At 36.6% G+C, this 15,426-nt stretch overlaps 1 protein-coding gene across 4 annotated transcripts; it reads left to right on the top strand.

The window, feature by feature from the left end:
• Positions 1-906: 906 nt before the first annotated feature.
• Positions 907-11,071, top strand: LOC101742705 (putative mediator of RNA polymerase II transcription subunit 26). 4 transcript variants are annotated; one of them, XM_062674896.1, is made up of 4 exons: positions 907-1,136; positions 7,818-8,042; positions 8,763-9,409; positions 9,479-11,071. In XM_062674896.1, exons 1-4 carry the CDS (start codon positions 1,028-1,030, stop codon positions 10,601-10,603), a joined length of 2,106 nt encoding a protein of 701 aa, XP_062530880.1. In that variant the 5' UTR covers positions 907-1,027; the 3' UTR covers positions 10,604-11,071. The 4 variants fall into 4 exon arrangements, with proteins under 4 accessions (XP_062530880.1, XP_012550841.3, XP_004932041.3 ...); XM_012695387.4 differs by having other exon boundaries at positions 908-1,136; positions 7,818-8,072; XM_004931984.5 differs by having other exon boundaries at positions 909-1,136; positions 8,763-11,071.
• Positions 11,072-15,426: the final 4,355 nt, after the last annotated feature.

Here is a 15,426-nt window from a genome sequence, read left to right as displayed (position 1 = left end):
TTTAAGTGTGTATTTCATTAGAAAAATTGCTTACTTCTTGCAGGATTGGAACATCGGCATAATCGCATCGCTCGACACGAGTACACCAGCTGTCATTATCCTTTAGGCTACGTCGTCTTTGATTTCGCAAATTTCTATTTACAAGTGACTAGTTTTCAAACTTACGGTTCTTAGAGTGGAGCCATAGATCGGCTATGAGCGATTGTTATAATAATGTACACCAATAAAATTTGGAAACCAAATAATACCGTTGCAATTGCAGCGGCTTCAAAATTTCAAGTGTCAATAAATGGTCGTAAAATAATTTCACAAGTGTTAAAAGGTAGTTCGTTGCACGGTAGTGCCTATCTATTTTGTAAGTTAAAGATTTCCTTTAACTTCTTTATCAGCATCTAAGCATTTGCAAAACATCCTATTATTTTAAATGTATACTTATATATTAATTCACAATAAATCATGAGTCGCTTGGCGTACAGGTAAATTATAAAGAACAAAGGTAAAAAAAAAGGTTATTATTTGGTAAGTTGCAAGAGTAGTTGCGCACATTATAATAGTTATGAGTTTGATTAACATTAAACAGACTGCGTGCAAAATTCCTCAGAGTGGCGTTCTGATAATTTCATTTTAGAGAGAGAGAGAAAGAGAGTATTCATTATTGTACACCAAAAAAATAACTAAGCAATGCGATACATTAAATAAAAAAAAGCACAATTGGCGGGCTTATCGCTAAGAGCGATCTCTTCCAGGCAACCATCAGGTGGACAAGAATTAATTGGAAACGAATTGCGCGCGGTGTACCAATCCAATGAAACATTACATACATACACATACACACATACATATACATAAACAAATCCCATACCATTTCCACATTCTTTTTTTTTTTGGAATTATGAACAAAAGTTATCAATGAATTTTAATTTTTAAGGAATTTAATATTTCCTTACATTAGTTTACTCATTAACATTTAACTTTGACGGATGGTCGACGGTCACGGGCGGGCGGCGAGCTTTCAGATCTCCCCTCCATGAGAACGGGCGGGCGGCGCATGCGTACTTCTAGCCAGTTCCTACGCGACGCACATCGCGAGAACATGTCCCCCTTGTGGATCTTGCTGACGTTGCTCCCTGTACTTGGTAAGTGAAACATCGTGTGATCTGTGGTGTTCTCTCATCGTGCACTGTGACGCAATTGCGGATATAATCGGGAAAGCATTTGGTGGAAAATCCGCTTTTGGAATTTTCCGACAACGAGGAAAAGGACCAGATTAATTTTGTGTTTCTTTGTTTTTGCATAAACTTTTGCAAAATGTGTTTGTTTTGTACCTATACTTTATTAAGAATAAATTCTGAACTACTTTTTAAAGTCTTTGAGCTTGAATTGCAGACAACAACCATGGTTTCGTAATTTTAAATGTTTTCTTCACTTGTTTTTTTCTTTGAACGTAACTAAAAATATGTAGGTACTTTCATGTTCTAATTTAATGTATAAATGAGTAAAATATCGTGTACTTTATCGTAGGAAACGTTTTTTTCGCGCATTAGGAAATATTTGTATATTTATGTTATGTGGTATTTACTTAATGTACATTATTTAAAAGTTTTTAATTCGCCAAATAATTTTGCAATTAAATTATATTTTACATTATTACGATTTTCCTCCGCATTAACGAGGGTTTCTCCCGATAGGGGTTAATTTTTTTTTTGATGATCCACCTCATACGGAACACTTGATTCTCTCTTTCTATTCAGTGAAATGTAATCCCTATTTCAACTTTTTGAAATTTCGATACAATTTAAGCAGTCATTGATTAAAACTAAAAGCAATTAGGTCAATTTAAATCGCTACGTTGAAAACACCATTCGCTGTATGATAGTTATAATAGCTCCCAAACTAAAAAGACTTTGTTTATTTACAAAAAAAATCTATGTATATTAGAATAGACCATCATAAAATAGTTAAGTATCATTTAATGCTTTGATTTTCATTCGATTTTTTTTTAGTAACTATTGACGAGTGTTATGAATATATTGAAATAGGAATATTCAGTTTTTCTAGGAATTTTAAGAACAAGAAATAAAATAATATCTAATTCTTAAAACAAATATAATTGTCGAGGTGTCAGTGATTATGGTGGCATTTCGATCACTGTGCGATCATTATTAATAATAAATTAACGTTTCACTTTCAATGTCCTCAAATTCAGCTTAGATTTTCTACGTATTATTGGCACTTGAAATACATATACGTGATAAAGACAAAACTGAGACCCAAAATATCAAATACATATTTGTCACAAGCATACTAACAGACTTTGCTTTGGTAGCAGAAGAACAACGAAGCGATCTAATAGCTTAATCATTATATCTTGAAACCAATTCAATATGTAACAATCAATTTATAATCGAGCAAGAAAGTTCAATATCTCCTGCTTAATAACAGTATTGCCGTTTCAAAAATTCCCAAAAAATTCTAAAACATTTTGTGATATACCTAAGATGTAATTAGATCTAAAATCTAGAGTTTAAATTCAACTATTGTTACTACCGCAACATTTACACTTTGAATTATTTATTAAGAGAAACTTTCAAAGTAACGCGGTTTATCCTATTATCAGAACAAATTTAAGAACAATTTATATTTTGTACTCGTATGAAGATACACAGACTGCACGCGATCATTAGGGATGCACAATACATTTTGTATATTGGCTGTGTACGTACCGCGCAAGTATTTCTTGCGCAATGATGCACTTTCCATTCGCTCTGTGCCCCGAGGCAGACGGGTGGTCACAAGTTGAAAGGTCTAAGTACACTTGTTTTTAGAGATCGTTCTTCTTTAAATTTATCTCTATTTTAAAACAATTATTTCGTCCAAGTGTAATCGTCAAAAAGACATTCGATTATTTTTATTGAAATTCAACGAAACATGACTGTATAGTAAAAAATATCAGTTCGAAATTTAAATAATATTTACGCCATGCCATGATTTAAATTGATGAACGATGTTAATTGAGTAACGCGAGAACGAGCTTAGGAATGGAAATGTTGTGTTGCTTGGTTTAAATTAATCAATATTGAATCGAATTAAATATTAGCAACTCATAAAGGTCAAAGAGATTTAGAACCACAGATAAAGATCCCTGATCGCCGGATTTACATAAGAGATATTCCCACGGCCCGTTCTCCGTACAAACTGGGGCGGCGTGACGACCGGAGAGTGGATGAGTTAATTCAAGGTTCATCACAAACTTAACTAAATATCTCGATTATTTTGAAAATTATCCAACCGTTTTGTGGCCTTCACCTCCTTACTAATAACATCTATATTTTTTTATTATATAATTACGATAAACGCAACTTTAGACACGAATTGTTTTGTATCTCAATTTCGATATGAGAAAACATTGTATGTGCCCCAAATTAAGAGCTGTTTTAAAATTTACATAGCTTACTATTAGCATAGCTATTAGGGAATTCATTTTTAACATACAAATACTAAATACTTTTCCAATTTAGGAAATTACCCATGCAAATTGTATTAAAATTTCAGTCAATATCGAATTTGAAATGCACAAACGTAAATAAAAAACGCCTATACGTCTTGATGAAGTGCTAAGAGCATATATATCAATAGAAAAAACATGAAATTTAAATTTTATTTGAACTAAATTAGCATTTAAATACGGGACACATTACGATTTTGCGACACAGTTATTAATATCAATAATACAAATAGAAATATTTATAATGCATATACGTATGAATGAAAATCGAAAGTAATTCAAAGTCATTGACCTAATGCAACTATTCATCGAAAGACGTTGCATATTCTTTCAGTAAAGTTTTTTATCGATCAGCTATAAAATTTAAACGACTCATCACAACATAGGTTACGTCACTTTGCTGAGTACAACCATCACACTATATTCACTAGGGCTGTCAAAGAAATGTTTTAAATAATTGCTTATTTGTATTCATGTCTGCGAAAAGCAGGGAATTCTTAATTCGATTATCCATGTAACTTACGGAAGTTCAATTAAAATCTTGAGTTAAAATACGACAGCATTCGGTTATTAGTTTAGTTAATTTCTGTTGTGAATCGGACAGCCCTGAACTCGATGAACTCTTCGGTCGCATATTATATTGCTCTCCTCATGTCCAAATAGCACGTCTAATCCAAAAAACAAAGACGTTTCTTCCGTTACGAAACATTTATTTGTATTTGCATTTCGAGTGTGAAATGTACGGATACCCACGCCGAAATCGCGTGAAATTTTTTAATTGAATACACGTATGCTTACAACACGACCGTTTCACGCCATATCAAGTTATGTACTAAAAGTTCTTAAATGTTAGGAAATTTATTCATCAAACTATAAACGATTTGGTTCATCACAGCCCGAAACTCTCGCCGCGCCGGGCCTGCTTCAATTACATTACTTTTAGCATTTTATATTGCATAACGATGCTTATGGTCAAGTTTTTGTGTGACCATTAAACACGCAGTAAGCATTAATGTAATTTTTTTTTTAATCAGAAAATCAGTTGAAAATCTTCCGTTGATTACATTTAAAATGATCGCGACCATTAGCCTACATTTGCCGTCCGTCAGCATCTTCTAAACGACCGAGTCTAAATATATCACACACGTTGAACACATTATACCTTACATTATATAAGGCATTATAAGGTAGTACGCTGACCTTTTGCGCAGGATGCACCTTGCGGCATTCAGTACTTACTCTTGCGCAACACTACTATGCTTTACACAGTAGACCGGAGATAATATTTGTTTTATTTTATTGCTTATATGGGTAGACGAGCTCACAGCCAACCTGGTGTTAAGTGGTTACTGGAGCCCATAGACATCTACGACGTAAATGCGCTACCCACCTTGAAATATAATTTCTAAGCTCTCAGTATGGTTACTACTACGGCTGCCCCGCCTTTCAAACTGAAACGCATTACTGCTTCACGGCAGAAATAGACAGACCTACCCGTTCGGACTCATAAGAGGTCCTACCACCAGTACTAAATTAATATGATTAAAATAAATTAACATATTATCAAATAATTAATTAAATTAATATTACTTAGTAGGTACTTGTTCACAAATATCTCATTACTCGCGTACACTGTCCTCAATCGTTAGCTATACTGTTATTTGTTTTAACTGTATTGAGTCGCATTCCGATATTTAAAAATTTCAGACCCTTATTAAACCACGACAGTAACAGTGAGTATTTGAAAGTACATTTACTAAAAAACCTTGATAATTTGCGAAAAAAATCGCCTTACTACGCACGTATGAATCTTATGAAATCTGCATTGTATAATACTAGAAATGCCCCAGGTGACATCACAAAGGACTGAGCACCGAATTTACAAACTGGTTTTTCAATATTTCCTACGGAACATTTTCATATATTTAAAAAAAAAGATAACAAAAAAAAAAGAAAGTTACCCGTAGTGTTAAATTTCCTATATTCCTAACCAAAGTTATATCTAACGATTGACTATCCAAAGATAGACGGGCATTCAACGGACTAATCTGGGATGTTTAGTGTTCTAAAAGTTTTAAATTCTAAGTTTTACGAATAGATCGATCATCCCAGTGGTGTGGTGGTGTGGTCATCCATAATTTTATTACCTACATAGGAGTTTTGTAAGTTTGAGTATGAATTTCTGCTACCACATTCTGTTGTGGTTTGTACGAAACCAATCTAACCGCCGAAAGACCGTTTACGTACTTATGTTACATGTTTACTCAATAACTTGACTCACATTTACCTGCATCCGTTACACAAGCCATATGTTTAGTGAATGTATTAAGTTCGCATCATAATAATGTTATCGTAACTATGGAATATTGAAATTGCGTAAGAACACGTACCATTTTTGCCACGTACCATCCGGCTATGGAATGAGCTCCCCTCCACGGTGTTTCCCGAGCGCTATGACATGTCCTTCTTCAAACGAGGCTTGTGGAGAGTATTAAGCGGTAGGCAGCGGCTTGGCTCTGCCCCTGGCATTGCTGAAGTCCATGGGCGACGGTAACTACTCATCATCAGGTGGGCCGTATGCTCGTCTGCCTACAAGGGCAATAAAAAAAATAAAAAAAAGAACAGATTTTTGTTGTAATTTATTTTCTTAGTTATTATTGAAAATGAAACAACAGTAAAGAACTTAAGTTAACTCGTGTATACACCGTTTGGCCATAAATATGATTACAATAATAAAAAAATAAATAAAGTAAAATTTTAATTGTTAATTAAATGCTAATTATATTTTTTCGTTTTCGTTCCGGTCCTTGTTACAATAGAGTGGGATGACAAAGAGAACTTCATGGCCGTGACAATATGATGCGCGTGTAGCCTAAAACAATATTATTTTATTCTTATTTTATTATATAGTTATTGAAATATCAAAAACCTTCTTTTTTATTAGTCTATCGATTGCATATTATTGCATTGGATAGCACTGATAATAAAATATAAAGCCGGTATTTTAATAATATCCTATAATTAAATGCTTATCATTCGTAATGAAAGGTCATTGGAACGTTTAGTGGTTCAAGGAAGAGTAGACGGTCAACGCTCTCGCGGCCGATCACCCACAAGGTGGACAGACTTGGTTAAGTTTTCTACGAAGTGTTCCCTTACTGAGTGTACACGTACCGCCACAAATAGAGAGAGATGGAGAAGCCTCTCAAAAGCCGCAACCAAATATTAAGACTTACGTAACCACGACCACTCCGCCAGGAGTGAACGACTGAGAAGAAGAAATGCTTAATTACTGGTTATTTGCCGCTTGTGTTTGGTGATAGTTTGAGTGTAAGAGTACGAACTGTCATCTTGTCTATTTTTGCCGCGAAACATCATGGATTACGTTTTGAAGGATAAAACAGCTGTTATAGAATGCAACCGAGACTTCGACTTGAAGTGTCAAAGTGGGTCGCGGCATTTGCACAGTTTCCATGGCCTCCAGTAGCCACTTAACAGCAGATGGGCCGTGAACCTGTTAACCTTTTAATACGTTAAAAAAACGGGCTTAGTTATGATTTTGTAAGGCATTAGATATCAAGGACTGACAGATGCAATTGTTCGTGAAAAAGTTTTCCAATAATGGATACAAGTGTATCACGATAAAGCTCTCGAGAAACTAGTTAAGCCTCTTATTAACACCACATTATATGTTCATAAATTCAGCCTATTGTTAGGTCAGGCTTTAAGTAAGACCCAGCACTCGGTAATAAAGTTCTTTCGATACGATTCCCGATATTAATTCCGTGGATTATGTTTTATATTCACTTTTGGAGAGCATAGCATACTTTAATCCTCTAATCTATTATCTATTATCTGTCTTCTATTCTATATATATAAAAATGAATTTCTGTTCGTTAGTCTCGCTAAAATTCGAGAACGGCTGGACCGATTTGGCTAATTTTAATCTTGAATTATTTGTGGAAGTCCAGAGAAGGTTTAAAAGGTAGACAAATATGAAAATGCTCGGAATTAAATGAAAATAACAATTTTGTTTTTTCTTAGATGTGTGCCCTGTCGGACGAATTCCTTTTGTTTGTTTTAAGTTTATTTTATACAAAAGTTTAGATCTTTTATTTATCGATTGAGGCACTGCGAAGTCTGCCGGGTCAGCTAGTCATATATAAAATTGGGATCCTTAAGACAGTGGTGAATTTTTCCTTGTGGAAACTTTGTGTTTCAACCTATATAATATGTATGTTAATGCCAGTGTAAACAAAGGCATCAAATGTAACAAAATTAAATGTAACAACATGATTCATGTCGTATTCAGGGGGAGCAGAAAGATTTAATTGTAAGGGCCGCATCCTGGGGGCGTACTATGCTGACGCCAAGTCCGGATGCAAGGCCTTCCACGTATGCGTGAGAGTCGCCGGCGGTGGGATCCGGGACTTCAGGTTCTTCTGTCCCCCCGGTACGCTGTTCCACCAGGAAGCGCAGACCTGCACGGATTGGGGAGATGACGACCCCCTCGCCTGTCCCGCGGATATCTACGACGGTCAGTTTGATCTCTACAGGATCGGATCCGGTGAGCTTGCTTTGCGACTAACATTATAACCCTCACAAATAAAATTTGTACAAACCAAAGCCTTAAACATCTAAAATTATAATTATTATAATATAATTTTAAAATTGTCTCAAATTCATCAATTACATTTTTAACTTTTTTTATTTCATTAGATTTCTCATCATCATAGAGAAATCAGACAGAATTATAAATAGACAATAATTGTTTTTTTGTGACTGTTACTACTAAAGCGGTAAGAACGCATATAAGGCAAAAGAAAAAAAAACTTTAATTTTAGTAATTTACTGAACGTTTTATCCATAGAACACCAAATAATTGAGGACTATACGATGCAGAGCTAAAGGTATTGACGAATCATCTTACAGTGGATTGTTACAAAACTGATTTGATTAGCATAAGTTGGCTTTATAATTTCATAATCGTAAAAATGCTTGTATGTTTGCCATGCATTCAACATTCATACTTATAACACAATTAGCGAAAAATATATCAATTAAATGCGTTCGGTAGCGGTCAGCCCTACGCTTTAAGAACGAACGCTTATTCTGCTTTTTATCAAGATTTCACGAATAGCATTTATTTAAAAAATATTGTTATAAATGGCTGGCCAGTATTTGCTAAGAACCGGAGCGATTATCAATGCATCATTGTGGATAAGTAGTCAAATAAATTATTGTTATGTTGCCATAGGATATGATACGAGAAAGCTGTCATCTCCCGCTAATCGCGAAGAAGAAACAGAATTCGGCCTTCAACGCGCCGAGACCGGTGACCGCCGACTTTCACAAAACAACGGCGCATCAAACGGAGCTGGGTCTGATCTTCGTGCGGCACATTCTTCCGACTTTTTCACTGGACAACGTGACCGTGGCCGTGACGATCCAGTATCACCCGTAGCGCCTGCTCAACCCACCTCCCAAGCTCCTCAGACACAGCCTCGGCAGTCGTTCAGGAGAGCTACACTTCGCCCTAAAACTACAATTACAGCGCAATACACGACAGTATCACCACCACTTGCTCCACAACCCTCAAGCTTACCACCTTACGAAACATCGAAGCGTAAACTCGTGAGAAAACGACCAGTCCCAGTTTCTAGTTCTGCGCCGGTTCCAACCACGTACGCACCTAATTTACCTTCACAACAACCTTACTTCGAACTGACACAGCAAAACTTTAATCGTCGAAATCCTCAGAATAAGCAAAGTAACACAACTCCTAGCACGCCATATCAAAACCAACAAACCTTCACTACAATCAATGTACCCACACAGAGGCAAAGCGAGACAACTCCGAACTTGCCACCCCAGTTTAGAGAATATAAAGATGAATATGTTGAAGTAAGTAGAGTGACACCGAAACAAAATAGATTTTACAATTCCAAAGCTACACAGATTACTTTCCCGCAGACTACCGCCGCGCCTAAAGTGAACAAGAAACAAGGATTAGTCGAGTTGTACAATAATGAAGGGCAATCAACAGCTGGCTACAACCTGCAAAATGATAATCGTTCGTTCAAAGTGCGCAATGGATTTAACGTTGACGAAGCACCCCGTGATCCCGAATTCAACCGAAACAAAAATAATAATGGAAATTACAACAATCGAAGCACCCAAACCACTGCATCCAACTATAATAATGTACGAAATGTTGTCCCGAATACACCACCGTACAAAAATTATAACAGCGTGCCTTATGAACCCGAAAAAAATAACGTCGTACCGTATTCTAAAACTAACTATTTTAATAGCCCTGCGACTGCATCAACAACAATATCGACAACTTTAATCACGTCCACGTACCGACCTGAACCACCTGCAAATCTAAATAAAGTTGCTTACAACACTAACATCGGTTTCAACGCGCCCGCTAACAACTATGACGAATCTGGAGAAGATGACGGACAATATCGACCACCACAAGGTGAAGACGACGGCTTGTATAGACCGGAGTTGTATGACAGAGAGCTTCTGTCTGGAGCGCATTCTTTGAATATTGCAGCCAGTGGTAACAGATTGCCTGAAGAACGAAAAAAATTGGCTAAAACACAATCTCCGTCAAAGTTAAAATCCCAGACTTCACCGCGACCTTTCAGGCCGGCTCCCACACCGGTTTCGAATCCTCCACAAACAACTCGAGCACCTGAACTGCCTACAACCACAGTTGTACCGCAGACTATTAGTGCCCAGCGTACGTTTGACTATTACCAAACTTATACTACAACATCGCGCCCTAGTGAGGCGCCAAATTTTGCATCATATAATAATGCCAATGCAAAACCTACGACAAATTTACCCACGAAAACTATAGAAAGCCGACCAACAAGACCCCACAGCCGTGGTACCGGGGCGCCTGTAGCACCCACAATATCTCCTACCTATGTGCCAAGACCCACTACTAAAGCACCGCATTTCGCTAAGCCTTCGCACAATAAAGAAGATACGAGCTACGACTACGCGTACTACGACTCAGATCCCGGTTTTTCGGAATACGACCAAATCGAAGAATTCGGGAGAACTAAAGTTAAAACATAATTTTATAAATTTTCATTTTACTATTACACTGCCATTAAATTAGTTGGTCTCTATGGGTGTCGTGGTAATATTATTTATTTAAACGTATTGTAAAATTCAAAGTTGCTGCTTTCATTATGTTATGTGTGATTTAACAGAAAGGACACCCACAGAGGCGATTGTCTACGAATAGTTACCCTAAATTATTTGTGATAGTAATTATAATAAATAATCTTTCAATTGGTTATAAGTTTTATAATCAAACTTTGGAACTTACCCAGTTATTAGTAAGTACAAAAGTTTGAAGAAGTTTTTTTTCTTTCTATAAACATGTCAATTAAATGATTCACTCTATTGAACGATTATACAAATTTACATTGTAATACTACTGCAATTGATTAAATAAACATTTCAAATGATCAGTGTAAAATAGGATATAAGTTATAGATTGTAAAATATTTCATTGTAAATAAAGTTGAGGAAAAACAATAGCTTGTGCAATTCGTGTCAATTCTCAAAGCCCGTGAGAACTAGTGAACAATTTAGATGTTTAGGCATCGCACCGCACTCATAGGCGACGGCACAAAAGAAACTCCCAGCACTTTGCAACAACGATCATGTAAGGAGATAATCACGATCCAAAGTCACACCTTGCTTGTGCAATGTGTTTACAAGATCTTGCATATTTGAACGTCAATGTTATTAAAAAAATGAGTAAAAAAATGTTTGAAATTGAAACAACACCCGTTCAGTGAACTTTGCACCCATTGGTATTATGGTTGTAACCTTGTAGGAAACTAACTATTGTCTAATTGAGACATGTACCTATATAAGCATGTGGGAAGTAAAAGTGCCGAAAGTACTAAGAGTTTGCTAAGAAGTTAGATTGTGTAATTTTTTTATTTATTGCTTAGATGGATGGATGAGCTCACAGCACACTTGGTATTAAGTGGTTACTGGAGCCCATAGACATCTACAACGTAAATGCGCCACTCACCTTAAGATATAAGTCCTAAGGTCTCAGTATAGTTACAACGGCTGCCCCGCCCTTCAAACCGAAACGCATTACTGCTTCACGGCAGAAATAGGCAGGGTGGTGGTACCTACCCCTGCGGACTCACAAGAGGTCCTACCACCTTTCTAAATTATTTATATGTTTTTCCTGGAAGACCATCTAGTGGTTTTCAAAACAACCAATTCTAATTCTATAAAATATGCACACGTCTACTGTGAGTAATTGCGAATGCGTGACGTAGATGCGTTTATCAGAAAAACTGAAAATGATAGTAAGTACTACGTATATACATGCACAATCTCGAAGCTGCGATCTATCAACAAGAGGCACACGTGATGTCCCGGGTTACGAGCATGAAATGATTTGGTGATTTTCAATAACAATTAATTGTAGGTCTGTTTGTATGATTTTAAATTTTAACTTTTTAATATACCCCCATATAATGTCGAACTGTTATAAGCAGTTAGAAGGGATCCTTAGAAGATATATTCGCAAACAAAAGGAAAAAAAAGTAGTAGGGACAGGAGAATGTGGCACAAAAAAAGTGTTGATTTTTAGTCACCTTTTGCTCCTAATTTACGGTCAGTACATTGGTCAGTACTATAAATATATAAGAAAATAACAATAATGTGATAAAGGACTTCTTCATTTACAATATTGCATAACGAGTAAGCTGCACCCATTTTTTTCTTTTTCTGAGCATTCTTTTATTGTAAAATAGATAGTACATAGGTTTTCGGTTGGTCATTTAGGACTAGGGAGATTCAATATCGAATGGAAAAGAAGACCCTGGTCAGAGCGATCACTGTTTACTGGTGGTAGGACGTGTTTTGTATCCGCACGGGCAGGTACCACCACCCTGCCTATTTCTGCCGTGAAGCAGTAATGCGTTTCGGTTTGAAGGGTGGGGCAAGTCTTGTACTATACTGAGACCTTAGAACTCATATCTTAAAGTGGACGGCGGCATTTACTTTGTAGATGTCTATGAGCTCCGGTAGCCATTTAACACACGGTGGGCCGTGAGCTTGTTCTAACCATCTAAACAATAAATAAAAATAATACATAACATAAGTAGAAATTTTGATCATCGGTAAACTAAAAACTACAGATAGGATGAGCAGATAAATCTGTCTTTTTTAGTTCATTTTTTCGTATTACGAAATTACTCAAAACTCGAAGCCACAAAGTGAGCGAAATCTAATTTCAGGATGAATTAAAAAAATACAAAGTGTTCTGAAAAAACGGTCCGAAGTCCGTTAAAAACATAATAGTACATTTTTTAATGTAGATAACCACGATAGCTTAAAAGTATTTGTGAGGAGATTTATTTTGTAATACCTATTCGTATTATTTTGTCTTTTGGATATACATACCTACGAGTTTTTGTATCAAGAAATGAAATTGAATCTGAAATTCCGCTGAAAGGAGCTCCCGTAACCACTTTTTTTAACCCTACATCATATTCGCTGGTAGTCTAAGGGGTCAGTTGCGCGTGGACAGGACGGTGAGCTCACAGGCTCAACCTGTGTTTGAGAATTTGCTAACACCAGCCCTAGGAAGAGCAGTGCTTCGCAGAATCTACCACCGGATCGGAATCGCCACTGAGAAGATTCGACTACTTGACGTAGGGTGAATTGTGTATCAAAATAGAAGCTTACTTAGTGGAATTATAGATTACTAGTCGTCGCTCAGAGGTCGAAATACTTTCATTACGATTTTTATTAATTCATCGGTATATTTTTGTAAATTGTATGGACGTAAAGAATTTTCATTAAATTACTATCTTACGTAAATTGTATCTTTCTGCAATCATCTATATTAAAATAAATATTAATTACTCGTATTCTACATCTCACGTCACTCGGATTTTACAATTTAGAAAGAATTCCAGGTTTTCTACACACATGTATTAGTGTAAAAATTGAAATACGTTTCTTATAGTTTCGCTACTTGTCGATAGATGGCAATATTACTAATTTTTCTTTTGTATATGTATTTTGCATTTAAATTGAACATTTAAACTCGTACAGATATAAAGTTAACTAATCTAATTTTAAATTTCATTAAAGTTGTCGAAATTAGACCTTTTTAAAGACTGCAATGTAAATTATTTGATACAACAATGATAATGTATGAAAACTTTAAAGTTATTATACTTTTTACGTTTCCTCACTTTCGTTGGTAAATAAGTGTTTACGAGTAAAAAATAGCTTGCTAAAAAAATGCTTAGATGCGTGGACTAGCTCACGGCTCATTTGGTGTTAAGTGGTTACTGGAGCCCATAGACATCTATAACGTAAATACCGCCATGCACCATAGTCTCAGTATTTATAGTACAACGGCTGCCCACTCTTAAAACCAAAACGCATTATTTATTTACGGCAGAAATAGACAGGGTGATGGTACCTACACGTGCGGACGTCACTATAATTGTCCAGGGAACTTCCAAGGCAATTGAAACAGTCGAAGTTTGAGCTAAAAGTGCCCGGGATTATGGATATGAGCCGGTGCTCCACTGAGAGTAGACCTCATCTGTCGCATCTCTCTAGCTTGATATTGAGATCGATATTCCTCTTAATATCCGATGATCACTTCTGGTTTTAATCGCGTTGATCACAGAGACATAATTGAGTATTAGCCCTTTGTCGATGTAACTATGAAAGTCTTATTTGGTCCACCTCCTTTAATCCTGTTTCCTGAAAAAAGAGCTCATCGTAAATAGTGCTTCCTTTTATATGAAACCGACAACTAGGTTTCCACAGTGGTCCAATATCCAAATGAACCCGATCCCCATGACACGGTCAAATGAGTTTTAGAGCTGTGCCTGACTTTGGCAATAGCATTGTACACAGTCTTCACCTCACCGTCGGAGTGTGCTAAGGTAGGGGTGTATACTTGTATAGTCTTCAACGAATACCTTTTGCATATTCTGAATATAAAGTCAGCCATTCTGGTCAACACACTATCGATTTTTAGCACCGGCTCCCAGTTCCCAGCAGATTCGCTATTGCTGGTTATAGTACCGGCTAAGATAATACCGGGGAAGGAGGAAAAAATGTGTGTCTTAAAACGCGAGTCTTTGACGGTAGTTAGACGTAGTTGCTGATAATGAGCCTTATCAGAAGGCTCATAGTCAATGGAGATAGTATACGTGGAGTTTTCGTACCAGAACGAATCAGAAATTTGGAGATTCGCAGGTGAGCCATGGTAATCGGCAGGTAATCGCCATAGCCCGAAGGATTGCGAAATTGAAATGACAATGGGCAGAGCACATTGTTGAAAGAACAAATGGCCGTTAGGGCCGAAAAGTTCTCGAGTGGTGAACGCTCACTGAAAGACGCAGTGTAGATAGGACGCAGGTTAGGCCTCCCACGACATGGACGACAACAGCCTGCTAAGCAACTGCGGGAATGCATTGGATGTGGTCCGCTTAGGACTAGTTATTATGGCAATCCTTGGGAGAAGCCTATGTCCAGTAGTGGACTTTTGTAAGCTGATGGTCACGATGATCATGATTGTTTTAACTAGTTCTACAATGTATGAAATACCATCGTGTAATATAAATCAAACTTACTGACATATATGTACATTTGCATAATAGCTAGTATCTCCGTCTTAATTATCTCTGCCTTGAAACTGTCGATTATACTGATTCCGTTTAGCAATCCAATTGGGACTGCAACATCTTCTCATTCGACTCATGTTTTTGGGGGATGTTGGCCTTCAGTGTTATGATCTATATCTTCAACTTTACAACTTAGTACTAGTTGGGCGGTGAGCTCGTCAAGTGAAGAAAAGTGGAAGATCGACTATAATAAAGTTTGATTTT

Source organism: Bombyx mori, chromosome 22 (genome assembly GCF_030269925.1).
Source record: "Bombyx mori chromosome 22, ASM3026992v2".
Lineage (NCBI taxonomy): Eukaryota > Metazoa > Arthropoda > Insecta > Lepidoptera > Bombycidae > Bombyx > Bombyx mori.
This window is presented reverse-complemented; position numbering and strand designations above follow the sequence as displayed.